At 42.0% G+C, this 20,836-nt stretch overlaps 1 protein-coding gene and 1 long non-coding RNA gene across 3 annotated transcripts in view; one reads left to right on the forward strand and one right to left on the reverse strand.

Moving 5' to 3' along the window:
* TOX3 (TOX high mobility group box family member 3) overlaps nt 1–13,492 on the reverse strand; it is a 107,744-nt gene extending 94,252 nt beyond the window's left edge. Inside the window, exon 1 of one of the 2 annotated variants that reach the window (XM_007993127.3) lies at nt 12,986–13,492. In XM_007993127.3, coding sequence (XP_007991318.2) covers nt 12,986–13,072 — 87 coding nt within the window. In that variant the 5' untranslated portion in view covers nt 13,073–13,492. The remainder of the gene's footprint in view (nt 1–12,985) is intronic. The other variant, XM_007993133.3, reaches the window with a different exon arrangement.
* A 186-nt stretch (nt 13,493–13,678) lies between these two features.
* Nucleotides 13,679–17,285, forward strand: LOC103232809 (uncharacterized). The gene is made up of 2 exons (XR_497273.3): nt 13,679–14,106; nt 15,227–17,285. It is a non-coding gene; the product is annotated as an uncharacterized lncRNA (long non-coding RNA).
* The last annotated feature ends 3,551 nt before the right edge of the window (nt 17,286–20,836 follow it).

Consider the following 20,836-nt stretch of genomic DNA (forward strand, 5'->3'; position numbering starts at 1 on the left):
AGAGCCTTAGGCAAGCAAGGTCTCCAGTGAGATTTGAAAAACACTGTTTACACCCCTTTTGTGTTTATTTTTAGGATTTTCTTTTATGTGTGGAAAGCAATAAGGTTTTCCATTTGCAGTAGTCTTAATTTCACATTGATTTGTTTAAGAGGAAAAAAGAGGTAAATAAAGCTATGTAGCATATAATAATGTGCATGCAAATGAGAAGACAGCAAAAGTTGTTACAAGTGAGGCAGCACTTAAAGCGAAGACTGGAAAATCTGTAGTGGAAGTCAGAAGACATCTGGGCACATTCGAAGGTAGAAAGGCAAGAGACAGGAAAGATGGGAGCTGTTTGCAGAACCAAGAATATTCAACAAGCAGGAAGGATTGTTGGAAGGATTTATCCCAGAGCAGAAATTGCCCTCTCTGGGCCTGGAAGAAAGAAAGAACTGGTCCCTAAATGGGTGAGGATGACAAATGAGAGATCTAAGGCAGATAATATCAAATTCTTCATAAGTAAAAGATTGGAGAGCCCCTCTAAAACGAGGATAAGTTGGTTTGACTGGGACTGGAAAAGAGTATGAAAGACTTGGAATATCCATTGTGGACAATGCCCAAGAGAATAAACAGATGAAAAGGATTCGGCAGCAAAGACCCAGGGACAGTCAGGCAGCATTAATTTTTAGTAAGGAAAATGGACACGGTTTATCCCAAAGCTGAGAAATGAAACTCTAAGGCTGACACAAAAAATACACCAGCAAAGAAAAGGGGGCGGAGGAGATTAGGTAGTAGTGGCAAGCATAGCTGACAAGTCCTCATAGTCAAGGTTACATAAAGACTCAAAGGTTGGCCAGGTGCAGTGGCTCATGTCTGTAATTCCAACACTTCAGAGGGCCAAGGTGAGAGGATCACTTGAGGCCAAGAGTTCAAGACCAGTCTGGTCAACATAGCGAGACACCATCTCTACAAAAGAACTAAAACTTAGCTGGGCATGGGGTGTGCACTTGCAGTCCTAGCTACTCAGGAAGCTAAAGGAGGAGGATTGCCTGAGCCCAGGAATTTGAGTCTGCAGTGACTATGATCACACCACTGCACTCCAGCTGGGGCAACACAGCAAAACCCTGACTCTTAAAAAAAAAAAAAAAAGTTAATGGAAAAGCCCAGTGGACTGGACTGTGGGAACAAGATTCTCAGTGGATATAGGGATATAAGGAGTGAGAAATAAACTAGGTTTGATCAAAAAGGAAAAACATCATTTTTTTAAAAACTGGTTTTTAAAATGTCAACTAAATATTAACTAATGCTCAAAATTTTGTTACCAAGAGCAGGAACTTGATAAATGGTGCTACAAAAACTCAGGAAAATTTTTGAAAAGAAGAGAAATTTGGGCCTAAAATGCAAGTAATCAATTAAAATTAGGACATAATGATATGGGGTTCTTGCAAAGAACATAAATCACTGGGTATTTTAAGCATGCGGAAAATAAAATCCCAAAACTGAAGAAAGGCCCGGAAAGATATAAATCTTATCACAGTATATCTCTGTCACCAAAAGAGGATCCTCCAAGAAGCACATAAAAACTAAAACTTTGAAGTTTAGGAAAAACAAGAACACTACAGTATATATATAAAATTTCAAACTTTGAGATACCCCAAAAGGGTTTCTCAGACCTCACCCATCACTCACTCATGCACAGCACACCTGCTGAACTACCTGGTGTCCCTTCCTCTCCACTCACTCCTTCCATAATAATTGAGAGTTTCACTGGGCACATGGCCAGCCACAATATAAAATACATTTCCTGAGTAACCAGGTGTGGCCATGTGATGCAGGCTAGCCAGTGAGATATAAGCAAAGTGACATGTGGCAGCTTCTGGAAACCTTCGTTTACCCTTGATCCACTTCAATCCCCTTCTTCCTTCTTGCTGGTTGGACCATGGAGGTTGACTGGAGGTCAACCTTGAGCCATAAGGATGAGGGTCACAGGATAGCTAGAAGCAGCTTGGCTCTTCAGTATTTAAGAGGCCCTTATACTGGCCTTGGACTACTTCCCTCTAGATTTGGTCAAGGAAACAAGAAATGAATATCTACTTCATTTAAGACATTGCTGTTCAAGATTTTTTCTATTACATGTATATTGAACCCTAATGTACCCTCTTTGCAGTTATGGGGGCCTCCTATTCCTTGACCAAAATTTCTTCAATGGCCTGAATACTTGGATTAAAAGCAGTCACTTCAATACCTCATTTCCCTCAACTCCTGTTCTTCTCTCATCCCTGCCTAGGCAAAATCTGCCACCAAGTCATCTTCACATCCATTGTTTTCTTCCTGCCACCAACATATCAAATACTGATTTAAAAAAATTAAAAATAAAATGTAAACTTAAACATTTCTAATAGGGATCATCACAACTGCAGTCCAGCTCCTTGAAAATGGACAAGTGACTTCACTGTGGCATTCCTATTGCCTAGAAGTGTCTGACGCATAGTATGTCAACACATATTCACTCAAATACTAAACTACAACCAGATCTTCTGCTCAACAGTATTTTTATTCATCTCTAGTTCACTTCTTACCACATTTTATGTGCCAGGCACTTCTCTAAATGCTAGATGTACTATGTGCATCAAAGTAAACACATCCCCTACCCTCATAAAGTTTACATTTCAGTGGAAAGAGATCAACAAGGAGCAGATGAATAAATGAATAATCAAGAAATTCAAATGGAGTATGTGCTATGAACAAAATTATGAAGGTAGAGAGATATTAATTAGCAAGATGGGGAAAGGATATTTTAGAAATTGAGATATTTTTAAATGGTCAGGACATACTTGAAGGTGACATCTGGGCTCAGACATGAGGGCTGAGAAGAGGCCAGCCAAGTGCAGACATTTGGGGAGAGGGCTCCAGACAGAGAGAACAAGAAGTTCAAAAAGATGGGATGAAGGCTGGTACCATTAAAACACATGAAGTGAGGGTAGAGGGGAGGAGTGGTAAGAAGAGGAAGTAGGAAAAGTACACAGGGATAGATCTCAGGCTTGTCAATCAATTCCCACGCCCATACATATTGTTATCTCTCTCTCTCTCCTCTCTTCCCCAACATTTTTTTCTACTGAAATAGATATACACTATACATATGTGTGTGTGTGTGTGTGTGTAGTACAATACATATTTCTCACTCTATATCCATACAGCCACTGAGAATCTTGTTCCCCCAGTCCAAGCCACTGGCCCTTTTCCTTAACTCTTGACTTTTTTAAGAGTCAAGGTCTTGCTGTGTTTCCCAGGCTGGAGTGCAGTGGTGTGTGTGTGTGTGTGTGTACATATATACATATATATACACATGTGTGCACATATTTATATATATATATATGAATCTTCAGCCATCTTCTGTTTCTTTCCTATTATTGCAAATAAATAGTTACCAAGCCTTCATTTAAGGATTTAAGGGCTAACTCTCCTTTATCTACAGTCTTCGTTCCAACAGCAACTGACCACCCAATCCATCATTCAATAGCTCTCTCACTCTCTCTCTAATCTCTTCTTCACACATGTTCAGATATTGTCTTGAAAATATCTTCTCATTAGCCCCACTTCAAAATGTCACCCTCTACCTATACACACACACATATGTATGTAAGCACATACATATGCAAATGTACCAAGACACACACATACACACATTGTTTACTAGTACCTACTCAATACAACCTAGGATCTTTCACCATTCTAGTGTCTCCACAATTTGTTCTCAACCAACCACATCTCCCACCATGGAAAGAGAAAATCTCATATCCATAGAATATCCAGGTGACCTATAGGTTTCTTGAAGGCAGACCACATCCAATCTCAGCCCCAACAAGAAAGGCATTCCTAATATAAATGATATTTATGATATCTGCATTACATAAACACAGGCTCATTTTGGTTTCCACAAAGAATAATAATAAACATAGACAATGGAAATCTTCAGAAATCTTCAAAGTCATCAAGCTTCACTCCAGTTAGCAGTTTCAATGGACTTTGCTTTCCTATCCTACACCCACATTCTCTCATTGTGACATCAGCACTGTTTATCCTCCGAAGAACGACAGCTCCATACTCGTAGCTCGTGTGGCTTCCAAGAAGATGCCAGTGTCCAGCTCCCCCACTGGCATGCCTACATGGCTATGAGCCTGGGCATGGGACCCAAGTCTATCCAATAAGACTTGATCCAGAAAAGTTGCTGAAACAAGCAAGAAAGCATCTCTCCCTCTTGAGAAGGCTGAGCTGTGAGAATGTAACTTGGAGCTGCTGCTGGACAACTTCCCACTGCTTGAGTACAGCCTGGCTGATTTAAAAAAAAAAAAAGAAAAAGAAAAGAAAACGATGAAAGAAGAGCTAATATAAGAAAGCCTTGATAGCATCCCTTGAGACTCTAGATCCAGCTATGCCTGAAACAAAACTTACAATCCCTTTTCTATTTAACTCAGTTTCACTGAAATCTTTTTCTCACTTGCAACCAAAGCATTTTTACTAAAACAATCATTTTAACCACTTTTGCATTAAACTTTTTTATTAGAATTTTTTAAATAAGTCAAATAATAAAGGTTGAATCTCTCATTAAAGATAAGTTGGCATCAAGGAGCGGCATGAAGGATCTACCGAGTATATTTTATTAACTGTTCGATATTTCTAGATTTAACTCATCCCCTTTTGCAAGAAGACCAACTTCCAACCAATCATATATATTTCATAAAAGTTTTCTAGTCAGGTCAGCATTTTGAACTTCTACTTCCTACACCTAGGAGATTTTTTAAAGAAACTGTAGAATTTTTATTATTCTACAGTAAATCCCTTGCTTATTACAAATCAGCTGTAGAAACTGCTGGAAAAAATCTCACAATATGGTAGTTACACTACATCCATTTAAAATAAATTCAATTTTAAAACTCACTCATCACCATATTTGACACAATTCTTCTGCATAAACAATTTAGTCAATGTAGATAAGGCTACATGAAATTTGCAATATTTGGAATAGAAGGATCCAGCTTAAAACCTCACTCCCCCAAAAGAATGAGTGTAGATCATTCAAATATGAATTTAGAGTAAAAACTCAAATGTGTCTTCATATTAGCCCATTTGTGTATCTTCAAATTCTTCCTTTATAAACAAAGCAAAATTGAATTAAGATTAAAGATAGAATGTTAATCATACAAGAAGGGCCATTTTCCAGGGCCTGGTGTGTTTTACACAAGCATGAAACATATTTAAGAGAACATGGCCTCCCTGAGGAAGAGATTAAGGATACAAACCTAGGAAACAAAGAAAATAAAACGATCTACCTCAAAGGGATAAGATTAAACCTGTGAGAAGCTCATGCAGACCTTAAACGAAAGCCTCTACTCCTTATATTTTTAAACAGTGGGTTTTTTTTTTTAGAGCACTAAATCCACCTTCAAAATACATTTGAATTTGTAAGCATACTTAACAAAAATCCTATCCTTTCTTATTAACCATACTCAAAACAGATTCTCTAAGATAGTTATGACACCATTAACATTTCACAAAATCCAAAAAAATATGTTTCCCAGAAAAATAAATGTTTTCATTCATGAATGGCTAATATGGTTTTAAATTATGTTATTGCAAATTTCACATCATTCCCCCTTAATAACCATTTAAGAATGCTTCCTTCCAAATAACTATTAAGAGAGAAAGGATGTTTCATCATGCAAACACACACACAGACACACACTCCTTGTTTATGTCATTGTTTTTAATGGTGCAATAGGATTTCCAAATTCTCCGAGTTTCACATGTTACTTCCTAAATTACTGGAAGCTGAACTGGCAACACCAGCCAATCCTCAAGTCCAAGGATGTTGTCCTTGCTTTTCCTGTCACCTTCTTCTTGAAGGACTCAAATTCATTTCCATTGCTTTAACACAAACAGAAAGACTCCAACTTTGGTTGTTCAGCCCCGAACTCTCTCTTGAGTTCCAGTGCATGACTCTGTAAGAATATACCACTGAAATATCCAAAATGAGCTTGATCTGGTTATCTTTCCTCAAAACCAGCTTCTCTTCTCTCTGTTCTGCTTCCACTCAAGGTCTTACCATTCGTCCAGGCCCCAAATTCAAACACCCTCAATCATTTCTGCTTCCTCTTTCTGCCTTCCCAAGTCGAGAGGTTCTGTTTAGTGCTTTCTTTTCTTTTGCATCCAAATTCACATCTCCTTGATTCAAATCCTTCCCATATCTTACCTCAACTGGGTGATGGTATCCTACCCAGTCTCTCCTACTCTCGCCGGGGCCTACACCAATCTACTCAAAAGGTCAGATCCATCTTTACAAAAGTAAAACTCTAACCAAGCCATCAGTCCACTTAAAATTTTTCAGGCGAGGTGCAGTGGCTCACGCCTGTAATCTTAGCACTTTGGGAGGTCAAAGGCAGGAGGATCACTGGAGGCCAGGAGTTCAAGACCAGCCCTGGCAACATAGCAAGACCCTATCTCTGCAAAAAAAATAAAAAGAAAAAGTTAGCCAAGCATGGTGAACACACACCTGGGGTCCCAGCTACTCAAGAGGCCTCCCAGGAGGCCTGAGTAGTTGGGACCACAGGTATGTGTGGATCTCTTGAGCCTGGGAAATCGAGGCTGCAATAAGCCATGATCACTGCACTCAAGCCTGGGTAACACAGCAAGACTCTATTTCAAAAAATATGTATGTGTGTATGTATATTCTTCGAATGCACTCAGGTGCAGACACCGTTGACTGTCTTTCCAACAGTCTTCTTCCTTGCTAACAGAGCATAACACTAATTAATTATGCTCATGTGGCAATGCCCAACCTCAGGGATGATGCTGGATTGGTCTAAACTGATCACAGTAATCTTCCTCTTTGCTAGTGAGTGGCCTAGGGTTGGTACACAACCCACTTCTGACCAGTAAGATAAAAGAGAGGGTCTAGTGGAAAAAGTTTTCCTTCTTGCCAACAGATGTACAGGAAGAGAAAGTACTCATTTGCTACCACTCCCACCACCATCACCTTGCTTCTCATTTTGTGTTTTCATGTGAGGATGTGACACCCAGAACTACAGCAGCCAACTTGTGGCCATGGGAAGACTGCTAAAACTCCAAGGACAGCAGAATAAAAAGAAAATCAAAGAAGGGCTCTTAAAGACATCAATGAACCATCCAAGACAGCCTAGCACTGCCAACCTAAAGACTTCTTTGAAGATAAACTGGTGTCTTTTATGGTTTATGCCACCGTTTGTTGAGTTTTCTGTTATCTGCAGCCCAAAGCACTCTAACTGATAAACTTAGAAAGAGCAAACTCTTGACCTTACCACAGAAGGCCCTCTGCATGATGTGCTACTCAAAGTGTAGTCTACAGACCCACAACCTTGGCATTGCCTGGGAGCCCAGCCCTGGGCCCATGAATCAGAATCTCCAAGGGTAAAGTCCAAAAGTCTGTGTTATAACAAGCTCCCAGCTGGTTCTTGTGCATGGTAAAGTTTGAGAAACACTGCTCTACAAAGTTATCACAAATTACTTTTTACCATCTCAGCTACTACCCTACATAGGATGAGGTGCACTTGATCTGCAATTTGTCTGGTGACAGTAACCTTACTGGGTTTGAGCATCATTTGTTGCTCCTTTAGTTTCTTCTCCTCTTAATCAAAGTCTTCAAACATGAAGCCTCCAGGACCTGAGAGGATTACAAAGGTCTGAATATAAGACAGGCTGTGAAGCAGGCCGTGATGAACTACGGGGTACAGGCACATCTGAAGGACACCGAGCAGATGTTGTCATACAAGGAAATTGGTTCAGTGTTTTCACATTTCTAAAGAAAAGCTGGAATCCAGATTTATATGCAAAGTTTTTTAGACATAGACAACCAAGGTTGTTTTAATACTCTGCAGATTAAACAAATTTTCAAGTGGATTCATATCCACCTGAGTTTGTGACATGAAGTAGAGATTCCTTGAAATATCGACACATACTTTGAAAACTGTGACCACATACATTCACTGACTTCATTTAAAATGACTAAAATTAATTTTCTTTGGCTAACTATATGCTAGTCTCTACTGAGCACAGGGTCTTCATCAATAGCCTAGCATCTGGAGTGGTCAAATAAAGAGTTTGTGGACCTCTAGTTAGGGGCAGCAGGACTGTTTTATCCATTAATCACTATAGACCACACACTTAGAACTGCAAGCTTCTCATGGGTACACAACAATATGAGAAAAAAATAAACCGGCCACACAACACCAGAAAACTACAAAATTACAACTGATAGATGTGAAGCTAAATGTTTACAAAATGTAAACGTAAGTCAATGGATCCATATCAATTCGGATATGGTATCATATTACATTAGATTAAATGCAGGAAAGTGGATGCATTTTAATGTTTGATGGGGCATGGAGGGGAGCTCAGATCAATAGTGCTTAGAGCTGCCAAGGTTCTAAAAAGGCCCTGGGTACCAACCTGAAGCCAACCATTCTGTGGTAAGTCTAGTCTTCACAGGTGTCATAAATTTCTTTACGCAGCTCTACTCCATTCTATTCAACTATCTACATAGTTGGACATGGGAGTAGAACTGTCCACATAGCTGCACATAAACCATAAATGACTTATTAAAAAAGTATGTTTGGATCCTCATCTACACATGAATTTAAGACAAGAAGTGCAAGAATCAGCACACAAGCAAGTTTTGAGGGTCCCACATAATGATTTTAATTATTTTTTGTTAATTTATTACAACATTTAAAATACATGATAATTCACATAAAAACCCTGATTATCATCCTCTTGAAAAAAGAATTGTAAAGTATAGAGATATTGGACCCAAATGTTGGCAGGGCAACAGTCTACTAATGCTGATCAAGGCTACCCCTTTAAATGGGGTATGTTCTCTACTTGGCCACAAACCCTATCTCCATGTAGGCTAATTTACTGCCCACCCCCCCCGCGCCACCGCCAAGAGACAATTGAGTTTATGTTCCCTGGTCTAAGGCTCTTAGAAAAACCTTATTTCTTTTTCACAATGTGGCTTCAATATCTTACATGAAGACTTGTCATGGTAGGATATAGGAATCTCTCAATCTCTCAATCTAAGTAGAGTTTCAATCAAATTCCCCTCTCAATATGTTCTCAATTTGAACCATGATCCCCAAGAAGATGGACAAATGACAAATTACCCTTCAGTTTCTTTTGTCCTTCAAGCTAGCCAAGCCAGAAACCCAATCAGGTGGAGTCAAAGCACTAATATAAGAATGTCTTAATTAAGCAGAGTGATCAATAAATAATACACATAATAATTAGAAAGCAAAGTCTGGGACTGATAGAATAAAAACAACATAGCACTGATGTACGTAAGGATAAGAGGTCAATAGCCATAATTCAAAAGGAAAAGCCCTAAAAATATGCAGAAATAGCTAGTAAATAGAGTTTAGTCCAAGTTCGTTAATAACCCACTATATGATTTCACCTCACACCTACATTAAATACAGTATCTTATTTTGGGATGGCAGAATTCTGACAACTACAGGTTGAGTATCCCTTATCTGAAATGCTTAAAAGTTTCAGATTTAGGGGTTCTTTGGATTTTGGAATATTTGCATAATACTTACCAGTTCAGCATCCCTAATCCAAAAATCTGAAATCTGAAATGTTCCAGTGAGCATTTCCTTTGACCGTCACATCAGTGCTCAAAAAAGTTTTGGATTTTGGAGTATGTTGGATTTCAGATTAGTGCTACTTAAATTATATTTGCTAACTGATATTCTCTGTATTATTTTCTTACTGGTGAAAAGACAAATTGAACTCAGGAAAGAAAAATTACAAATATATAGTCAAAGAGTCACCAGTTCATTTGAGTAACATGATGAGTTTTTATTTCTTAATATACGGGGTTTAATTTGTTAACCACACCAGAAAAAGAAATGTTCAAACAGTCAACTTTCTACTTGAAATTAAAATGGAAATTAGCCCTTAGGAAACAGTGATGACTTTAAGTTTATACATCAGTGGCTGGTTCATGAATTATTAACTGATTTTAATGATCCTGGCTATATTTTATTTGAAGTTATTCTCCTACTTGCAACGACTTTTGAACCCACAAAACTCTTTCATCCATTCTCCATAGACACAGTACACTTTCATGAGCGCTGACATTTGAAAAGGATCCATATAGTCTCAGAATGTAAAGATAATACACATGCATATAATTTACACAAAGGACTCTGGTCATTTGTTAAAGAGAGAAATGAATGAAACCCTATTATTCACGGTTTGTAAATAAATTTAAAGATAAGCGCTAACTTTCACTTGTTAAGCCTAGAGCCAAGAGTTCTGCGTTTCTTCTAAAGTTTCCCAGATGGTCATTAAAACAAGAGAGGGCAGAAACATACTTTCTTTGAAATCCATCATTTCCTATCCAGAAAGATAATACATGTCATCAAAAGTTAAGTCTTTAGAGATTAATTAATAATTTGAGTATTTTCTAATAAAATAAATGCATGTCTTTATATGCTAGTTTTTACATTTTCAGTATAAACCTATATTGAACAGCACCACTTCAGACACACAAATTAGCTGTGAAACAAAATGCTATAAACCTTTAATTAGCACTTGCGGCTTTATACCCATAAAGTTAATACTTCCTCTTCTACTATATTCTCTGTAAAGACAAATTATGGAAAATTAAATTGTGTTTTTCACTTCTGAAAATAAAAGTAGCAAAATATAGTATTGTGGCTCAGTTTAAAGATAGTTATATTTTTACCTGCAAGGAAGTCAATACAAACATCCCTTAAAATAAGTATAATTTGATTCCTACCAATATTAAGCGCTATGTCTAACTTTTGTAACTTGGGTACACACAGCACTGATGACGATCAGATTGCTAAATAAGTAAGAAAGCAAGTTATTTCAGGCAAATAGCTGCATTAAGAAAATACGACAGTGAGCCAACTTGCATCCACACTCCTGAAGCTGAACAACATCTCAATAAATAATGTCTGTTTTCAAGCTTTATATACCCTCCCTGAAATAAATGTTCTGAGCTTAAATAGACTCAAAATAGCCTTTCTCAGAAAATAAAAAAGAGACACACACAAAACACCCCCAATTTCCTCTGGTCCCTTGAAGTACCCTTGGGATCCCAGTGAACAGAGATTTGCCACGCATTGCAGTCACTGCATTTGTACAATAGGTTTCTATTTTGGTGTCATTCGAGTGTTGCTGATCTTAAATCAGAGAAAGAAGGAGTTACATTAGGCAAGGTAATGGCTTCCAAAAATAAGAGCATGCCCAGTTTATACAAGGCTTGCATCCACATGCTAAGTTGTAAGGAGATAAATAATACCCCACTGGAACAATTAGGTGGATTCTCAGAAACACTACATACTTAATTAGGCTGCCTAAGTCCCTGACTGAGCATACATGGGGGACTTTTTAAAGCATTTAATAACCTGAGTAAATCCAAAATCAGGGGACACAAACTAATCCTTAACTCTGGCTCCAGCGATCGGCCTTTTCTTGCCTCTCTTTAAATGCTTAGCGTAGCCCTTAGAATGCGGACAGCAGGAACGCTCCAACCACCAAAGGGTTAAAGCACAAGGAATAAAGTCCCCTCGATCTATATTTGTTGGGAGGCCCCTCTGTGCCAGACGCGGAGCTGGGCGATGATGACACTGGAAGGTGAGCAAGAGAGACCCTAATGGTTTTTTACAAACTTCAGCACTGGAGTTGGGAACGGAGTATAAACAAATAGAAAGGAACACGAGCCTCCATCAGCCACGGGGCACAGCAAACTGTTCCTCACTCTAGATGCAATTCCTCCTCTTCCTGTTATTTATTGATTAGTTTTGTTTAGCACCTTTCTTTTAGCAGACTCCTTATTTCCTCCTGTTATCCAAGCAATCATAAACAAACTACGATTTGAAAGAAAAAGGGAGGGAGGAGGGAGGAGCAGGAGGAAGGGTAAAGAAAACCACATTCAAAAGGTACAGGCCATCCAGAGCCCGACTGTTTCTCTGAATTTCGCCCTCAGGGTGATGTTTTCGGCAAATTCGGCGCTGGGGGCTTCAGGGAGGACAGAGGACACCGAGGGGTGGTGGTGGGAGGGCGGGGGGGAATTCCGCGCTGCCCGGGTACCAGGGCTGCTGCGACTCTCGCCCGCCTCGCTGCTCCGAGCGGCGCCTGCTGCCCTTCTGAGGTCCACCTAGCCACCTGGAACGCTCGGTCCTCGAAGTTGGCGCAGGGGGAGGTGGAGAAGGTGAGGTGACCCCAGGGTATGGTGTGGAGGTCTCCAATCCCGATCTCCCAGAAATGCAAAACTTACCACCCCCGCCCCAGAAAAAAAAAAATGAGAGGAGAGAAGCCACTTAACGCTAAGCGGGGAGGGGCGGGCACCCCGGTTCCGAGGTCCAAAGCGCCCTAGCGAAAGGGCAGCAAAGGCCACCTGCGGGGTCCCACCACTTACCCCACTCCCCTGTCCAAGGCATACTCAAAAGTTTGTTCCTTTCCGTCCGTAAGCGGCCCTGAGGCCGGCTCTCGAGTAGGTGGGGGAGGTAAGAAGGACTGGGAGTGGGGGAGGGCAAGATCAGCGGACCAGGAGATCAGGGACCCCCTGCGTTGCCCCCCACTCACTCCAGGGGGGCTGCGATCGTGTTTACTAATAACAGCAACAAACAATCACACGGGAGCCCCTCTTTCAGTCCTCGGTCTCTCTTCGCTTCTTTGATGCAGCAAAGGAGAGTCTGGCGGGGAGATGGGAGGGAGCGGAGAGGCTGAGGGGAGCGCCGGCTGGGGGACAAAAAGCGGCGTGGGATGGGGCAGAAACAGAAGCGGGGAGAGCTGGACAGAGACGAAGGCTCAAAGCTAAAGGAGTAAACAGGGGAGGAAAGAGGCCAAAGAAAAGTACAGCAGGCGGTGAGCCCGAGCGCGGGGCGCGCCCGGGATGGGGAGGTGGCCCCCGCCCACCCGCCCCCCGGCCCGGCCCGGTCACCTTGCTGTAGCCGTAGTACCCCAGGCACTGCGCGAAGTCCAGGCTGGCAGGGTCCCCGGCCGCCGCGGGGTAGAACCTAACATCCATGCCGGAGCCGGGCCCGGGGCCGGGGGCCGGGACTGGGGTTCGCCGGGGCCGGGACCCGCCTCCTCGCCGCCGCTAGATCCACCGTCGGGGGCGCCCGGGGGTGGCGCGCGGGACTCGCGGTCGGAGGGGCGCCGCGACCGGAGCCCGAGGAGCCCGGGAGCCGCGGCCGCGGCACACAAAGGCGCGGCCACGCGAGCCGCGGGAGAGCGGGAGGCGGCCCGGGGGACGCGCCCCGCCGGGGCACCGAGACAGCGCTGCGCGCGGGCCGGGCGCCGGGGGCGCTGGGCGCGGCGCGGGGGCCCGGGACGGCGCGGCGAGTTCAGGTGCGCTGGGCGAGGCTGGGACGGCGGCGGCGGCGGCAGCTGGCCCCGCTCCTCCTCCTCCTCCCCGGGCGGACTGAGGAGACGAGCCGCGGAGACAAGGGGCCCGGCCCCTCCCCTCCTTCTCCCCCTCCTGCCTCCACCGCCGGTCCCCTCCCCGCGCCGCCGCCGCTCCGCCCCTCCCACCGCGGGCAGCTGGCGCGCCGCCCGCCCCGCCGGTGCGCTCCTCGGCCCGGACCGCCTCCGGGCGCGCCCACCCCGCCCCGCCGGCCCCATCACCCCCGCCGCGGCCTCCCCCTCTCCGGGGCCCCTCTTCTCCCCACCTCGCCCCCCTTCCCGCTCCGGTCCTCTTTGTCCCCGCTGCCTCGGAGCGCTCCTCTCTCTCCTCCTTTCCTCGGCCGAAACGGACGCCAGCCCTGCGTCCCGTGTGTCCCACCCTCCTCCTGCGCGACCACCGCTTCCCCGGGCCCCAACATCCCCAGGCCGTCTGCTCCCTTCCTGTCGCTTTCCTCCCCACGCCCCGCTTCCTTCCTTACGGGTGCCTGTGCCCGGGCCCCTCTCCTCCACCCCGCCTTGCCTTTCGAATGTCCCCTGCGTGGACACACCTAACCCAGACGCCAACCTGCAAGAGTGTCTCCCGGTAGCCGGGAACCGGGACCCCAAGTTCACCTGTAGGATTTCCCAGAAGGGGTGTTGGGGCCTGACCTTTCACAGGTAGGCAGACTTGAAGCTTCCCAAGTGAAGCCTCGTGTCGGTTCTCTTCGTATTCTCTTTGCTCTTGTTTGTATTCGAAAGGCATTTGAGTAACTGGATCTAGGCAGATCATTCACTGCTCTTGGAGAGAAAATGTCCCTATTTTCCTAAAAGGTCCTAGCTGATTAACTTCCCCACTCTGCACTCACCCACCCCCTCTTTATGTTTTTATCTTTCTTAAGCTCCATCTTTTTATTTATTTATTTTCTCATCGGCTTTATTGCTTTGAGTTAATCTGAGAGTTTGGCCTTCAGCCTTGGCGAAGGGAAGAGGCTTTATACTAGATGGGAACGTTGTGGAGAGGCCGTGAGATCTGCCCCCTCCCCAGTTTTGTTATCTGCGAGCCACTTTAACCAGAACGGAGACATTCTGAAATATTTCCTATGACACTCGCTAACAGTTTCGTCCCCTGGTCACACCTTGCTGGCCCAGGGCCTGAGCTTTTTCAGACAAGCATGACATGGGTTTTCTTTTCATTTCTTCTGTTCTCCAAAGTGGATCGGGCTTGCGACACCTGTGTGTGTACCTTCGCTCAATATTATCTTTCTGGAACGGAGCAGAAAAAAATAAACTTCAATTAGGTGAAAGTTTCTGTATTTGCTCTTCTCTTAGCAAAAACTTGGGTCAGGAGACTGCATGAGAGAGCAGTGTGTACTCAGAAAAGAAACAACTGCTCACATTGTCCCTGGGTTGACTCCTATCCCCACCCTCCCTAAAAAGCTTTGGTTTCCCCTCCCTAGTCTCCATTTAACGTTGACAACCCAGCGGCGCTCCCTAATGGCCCAGCAGGTTGCACAAATTGACAGTGAGCTGAGATATTATCAGGACAACACCCCATTGAGTAAGTTCTTGAAACGCAGAAGTGGAGGCCCTTTCTGTGGGCCACTGGGCGCCTGTGGCCTTTCCACCAATCAGAGCTGGAGGTTGCAGTGGCCACCTGTTGTCTCGCAAGAGAACATCTTTTAAGTTTCGCTATTAGTATTTAACAATAGCCTATAGAGCACGATCTGGTCACAGGAGAGGAGCAATGTGATGATCTGGGGTACCAAAAAAGAATTTAAATTTTTTTTTTTTTTTACAGATAGCTCTTACAAGGAGCCAAAAGTCTGGAAAGCTAAGTTTTTCTTTGCAGACTCACAGTCCTCACCTTCTGCTCATTCTGTTTTGCATCTGGAGCAATCTGAGCTTGATTAAAGGACGAAGAAAAGTATAATCAAAGTTACAGAGACTAAACCTGAACTTGTAATCAGACTTCGAGGATCAGGAATATAAATACGCTTCGCAGTGGAAACCCGCTAGCTGCAAGAATGGGAATTGCAAGTGGGCTGATGTACTGCATTCAGCTTTGGGCGTGGAGCCTAGAAAATGAAGCGAGAACTTTACCCCTAAGGCTCTCAGGAGTTAGGAATGCTCAATGACAATCCCTAACTTCTGGCCATTGTTTTGGAAAAGTCTTTCTCTTAAATTTCCCTTCCCTGTTAGGATGCAAATGCTTTTGAGAAGGGAACAATACTCATCCGTCTGCATTTTATTATTTGATTTAGGATGTAAGGTAAGCAAAAGATCTGAGTTTAGATTTTGATTTGGGGGGAGGGGAAGAATCCGGGTGATGAGCTGAAGATGTGTATGTTGAGGCATTTAGAATGAGAAAATCACTGGAACAGAAAAAGGGCATTGGGGAAGGCTGCTAACTTGACGATTTTGCCCAATCTCCACGCATTTGGCAGCTAGCTTTATTTATTTATTTATTTATTTATTTATTTATTTATTTAAGTACCTACCATGTGCCAGACATGATTTTAGGCACTTGTGAATGAGAAAGAGGATTCGATTCCCAACATGACACATATAGAAGTCCTCAAAGAGGACTATGAATTGAGCTCTTGGAACACAAAATACACACGTACTCACATGCACACGTGTATACATACCCTGAACCATCCCAGTCACCTGGAGATACTGACATGGCACAGCCACTAGCTGCTGTTGAGAGAAGCAACATGAGAAACAAACTCACATACAGTGTGAAGGATGCCAGCCTTTACATCCCCATGGTATTTGTATAAGAAGGCTCAAGGGACGAGGCAGTGCACACTGATAGATCATTGCTGAATCCCAAGAACCTCAGACCGTGCTTGGTACGTAGTTTGTTTGCAGGAAATAAATATTCATTAAAGAAAGAAAGTTTAGAAAGAACATGGGAAGGAAGAAGGAAAAAAAAATCAGAATGTTTTAATAGTGTAATTTATTTGCAGGGAACCTTAAGGCAGGATTTGAGAAGAGTGTATCCAGGGCCTCTATGTGAATTAGAACAATCTACCTTGGGTAGGGTGGGGGCCTTTTGCACCCTGCTGTTGTAGACTCTTCGTAAATATTAAAACTAGGATCCTATGTGGTTTCCTTTAGAAATGATCTGATTATACTCTCCATTGCTTTCGCACTATCATCTAATTTTAAGGGTTCCAGTGGTTTTGAAGACTATCCATTAAAAACTTTAGAATGATGCTTTAAAAAATTAAATGCAATTGTAACTGTCATGGTATTTGTTATCTTAAGGGTGTCACTGTTTTCAGTCTGTCAGCAGTCTTGTTTCTGTAAGCCATAGACAAAGGTTTCCTTTATACTGGATTAGCCTTGAATTTGAAGAAACTTCTCCAAGAACATATCTTAAATATGCTTTGAATTTATGCTGAACAATGCTAACAGTTATTGACTTAGAAGGGCAGCAGAAGAATCAATTCTGCAGCCAAAATGCAACTTCTGGGCATAAGAAAATTCCTTTAGGGTTTTGAGATGATTTGGATCAAAACTGTCCATCTTATTATAATGCTTGATGTTTCTAATTAAATAGTTGATGTCATCCAAGAATCCCTTAAAAATGGGGAGAAAATACACAAACTTTACGTTGTGGGAAAACTACCTTACATCTTGACAGAAGCTGAAACCTTTCTCTACTTTATCTGGTTTCAAATTATGCAAGAAAGTCCCCACGAGGACTTCATTAAACCTGCCAGAGTTTTATAACCAAAAACCTCACTGGAACCCCCACTTTTACAAATCTATGAAAGTAATTTAACCCCTCCGTGTTCTGCTTGCCCAAGATGAGACGCAAATACTATTAAACAGTATATACAGTTTAATTCTCTTGAGTTTGGGTGATGAAAATCCTATCCAAATATTATGATCCTTGCAATATGTAATGTAACCAAATTATTGGTAGCTCCAAGTGGAAATTAACAAGGCCAGGGCTACTCACATTTCTTCTCATCTATTCTCATAGTAACAGCTAATGTATTATATTGCTAAAATATCTTATATTCAGTTTTATATCTGAACTTGGTGTTGTGTCATAAATCGTAGCATTCCTATCCAGCCTGGATTCTTAATATGTGTATCCTCATGAAATTTAGGAGATTTTCCTATCTGCGAATCAACACTTCACATGCATAGTCTAAACCACATGCAGATAAAAGCAAGTCAGAACCTACCAAGACTCTCACCATAGTGAACCTACACATGGTATAGAGGAAGAATTCTTACCTGGGGGACCTGATGACACATCACTAGTGCAGGACATAAAACGAATCACCATAGAGGGATCCACACAAGAATTACAGTGTGAAAAAAATCCCGAAGCATAGCCATTGTTTAGCTTCAGTTTTCAGTGAATCTAAACTCTTCTGGTCTGAAGATGTGAACTATTTTGATATTTTTACTTTGGTCAAAAAATACAGAAATCCAAAAAATACAGAAATCTGGGGAAATGGGAGAAAAATAAGCAAACTTTTCCTTCACGATAACAAATATATATTCAGTTGTGTACATGAGGTTGTTTCTCATATTACTACAAACAATTTTAGTCCTATTGGTCTCTGTATTACCAGGCACAAGAAGAGCTCTAGAAAACTAATCATTTTGTCAGTTGACTATTACTTTTACTAAGAATAGATACACCCAAAGGTTCTGACAGATATATAGTAATTATGGAACAGTAACCTCCAACACCTTGGTAGCAAAATACTATTAAGCCAAGAATTCATTACCACAAATATGAAATGCAGCAAGTATTTGCTTGTGACCTAAGTAGGTCTTCAGTAAAGCTATCTTAGAAACCAAAATACTCAACACAATCAGGAGGTGTGCAATTTTCACTGTATTTGTACTCTGCCTTTAAAAAAATTATATTCACAGAAATCCTAAACTGTCGTCCTGCCTGTTTTCTGAAATATATTCTATTTATTTTAAAGTGAAAGAATGACCTCTTTTGCAGGAACAATTTTCAGAGACAGCATGTTTATCAAATGGTTTCTCTGCTTTCATAAAAACAATTTATTTTCACTGAACTCTTCAAGATAAGCATCAAAACCAGGAAGAATGTACAATGAAGTTTATAATTTCACTCCAGAAACAAATACTGGGTAGTTTTTCTTTTACTTAAGTGAAAAACATTTTTTTTTCCGCCAAGGAGACAAAGGTACTAATGGGGGAGGGGGTTTATACGGGAGTGAAAATCAGGAAGTCCAGATAGTCTTCAGCAGGAGGGGCCCCTGGTGTCCACAAAGACCACCGACTGGACAATGAAAGCTGAAGACCCAGTACTTTCTTCGCAAATGGGTGGGGATCAGTCCACAGTTTTATTCTTCGCTAGGGGACAGCTATAGAGGCATTAAGGAGAGAAAATCATTAGGCAGATATTAATGAAACCCTTCCATAAGAGATCTGTATACCATTGCACATAAATATCTCTCATAGTTGGAGCTTTGGATGACAATCCTTTCTTTGATAAGCGTCCATGTTTCTAGGCTTAATTTATATGACATGTTATTTTTTAATAACCATAGAACAATAAAATTGTAAAAATAACCAAGAAATCAACGGAGTCTAATAAAGATTCTGTTTCTTAAGAAATGGAAACAATTGCATCTGATCACAGAACAGCCAAGAACTGGCAGCAAAATAATCTCTCCTAATTTACATAGATCTGTGTGTGCCAAACAGATGAGTGTTTGCTTTTCGAGTAATAGTGCAGGTGCGTATCCTGCAGTGACTAAATCTCTAACTCATCAAACTGTTTCGCTAGAGTGGGACATGCCCTCTTTTTCTGGAACAGTTTCAAGTTTTCTCCCCAGCATTCCAGCCACCTGTTTATGGAGTTCATCCTCGGGAGAAGATGCATGCAATTAGAAACAAGAAAATGAAAATAAATGACCTTGTTTGTTATTTATAACAAAGAAACTCAGCAAAATTAATGCTGTGAAGCTTGACCTCCTGACCCTGGAAAAAGAGCCACCTCATGGCTTTGTGGTCAATGGACAATAGTCTGGCAGCTCCCATTGTCCAGTCACCGTGACTTTTGAATGGTCATTAAAGCCATATATCCAAAATATTAAATGTTTTATGAGTTAGATTAGAGGATTTGCACTTTTTTAAATGCGTGTTTTAAAAACTGAGGTTAGTTAGCACGAGAGATTTTCTTTTTAAGGAGAGCAGGTAAAAATCATTTAGCTTCATCCACTCCCTCTATCCTGTATCAACAACATGTTGAAGGAAAGGAAAAGATTTAAAAATTTTGAACTAGTGCTTTGGGAATTGAGGAATGGTTAAATATATAATAGAAATCAAATAGAAAGGTGGCTTTGAAAGTGGTTCAGGGAAAACATTGTGTTTCCTCCCTGTTGAGGCCACAGGGAGGAAAGGGAGAATTACAACGTTCTGTTACATAAATGCAGTGTGGATGATGCCCCCTAGAGTTGTGCGATGAAATAGTATTGCTGTTTTCCCTTCCACCTCTTATCCCAACCCACACATCCTAGAAGCCCAGAGCAGGCAGGAAATGAAGGTGGCAATGGAGTTTTGAAGACTCTTCAGAACCGGTGCTTGGGTGGAACATCTTGAGGTAGGATGGCTACTGAAAATGACACTCTAGTAACTTGTGTGGGTGATTCTAAAGTTGGCCTCCCCTACTGCCTCTTGCCTCTTTCCCCAGTTGGTCTCCTCCTTCATTCACCCACAACAAATCCATGAGCGTCCTGGATTAGTCTAAATCTTACAGTAAAATCTCTGTTTGATTTTTTTCCATCCAAGTTGCTTGTTTATTGGCCAATCTGCCCAGTGCTACTACATCTTTAATTGTTTAATTTTTCCCTAGGAGGAAGTAACTATTTATTTAAGAAAGATCTCTACTATTCCTTAAAGTATCTTCTTCACTGTGAAATAAAGTCAGTTTCATAAGGCATGCAGATTGTCATGCAAACACCACCCTCAGCATTCTAGATCATACCTCCTCACTTTCCCTTTTCTTTCTGATCCCCTGAGGGTAGCTCATTATATGCCCCTCCCTACCCCTTCTTGGGGATGCTGCAGCCATAAATCTGGAGAGATCGTTAGAATTACAAACTCTGGTTGGTGTCTCACATACCTACAACAACAACAACACAATTATAGCCACTGTAGAGCCAATGTCCTGGTTAACGCTTGTGTAACTGGCCAATTCTCAGGCCCAGAGAAAGGAGTTTAAGGAAGTTTTTGGATCTCACCAGTCTAAAACTTCTTCTGCAGTCTAAAACCACATTTCAACTATCATTTAACTGAAAGACTGTGCCCTCTTATTCTGGAACCATCACTAACTGAATTCCCTGTGTGCTTAAGCACCAAGTTAGAGAGCTGTGTTCAGCGCCAGCGAGAAAGAGTA

This window comes from Chlorocebus sabaeus, chromosome 5 (genome assembly GCF_047675955.1).
Source record: "Chlorocebus sabaeus isolate Y175 chromosome 5, mChlSab1.0.hap1, whole genome shotgun sequence".
Classification (NCBI taxonomy): Eukaryota; Metazoa; Chordata; class Mammalia; order Primates; family Cercopithecidae; genus Chlorocebus; species Chlorocebus sabaeus.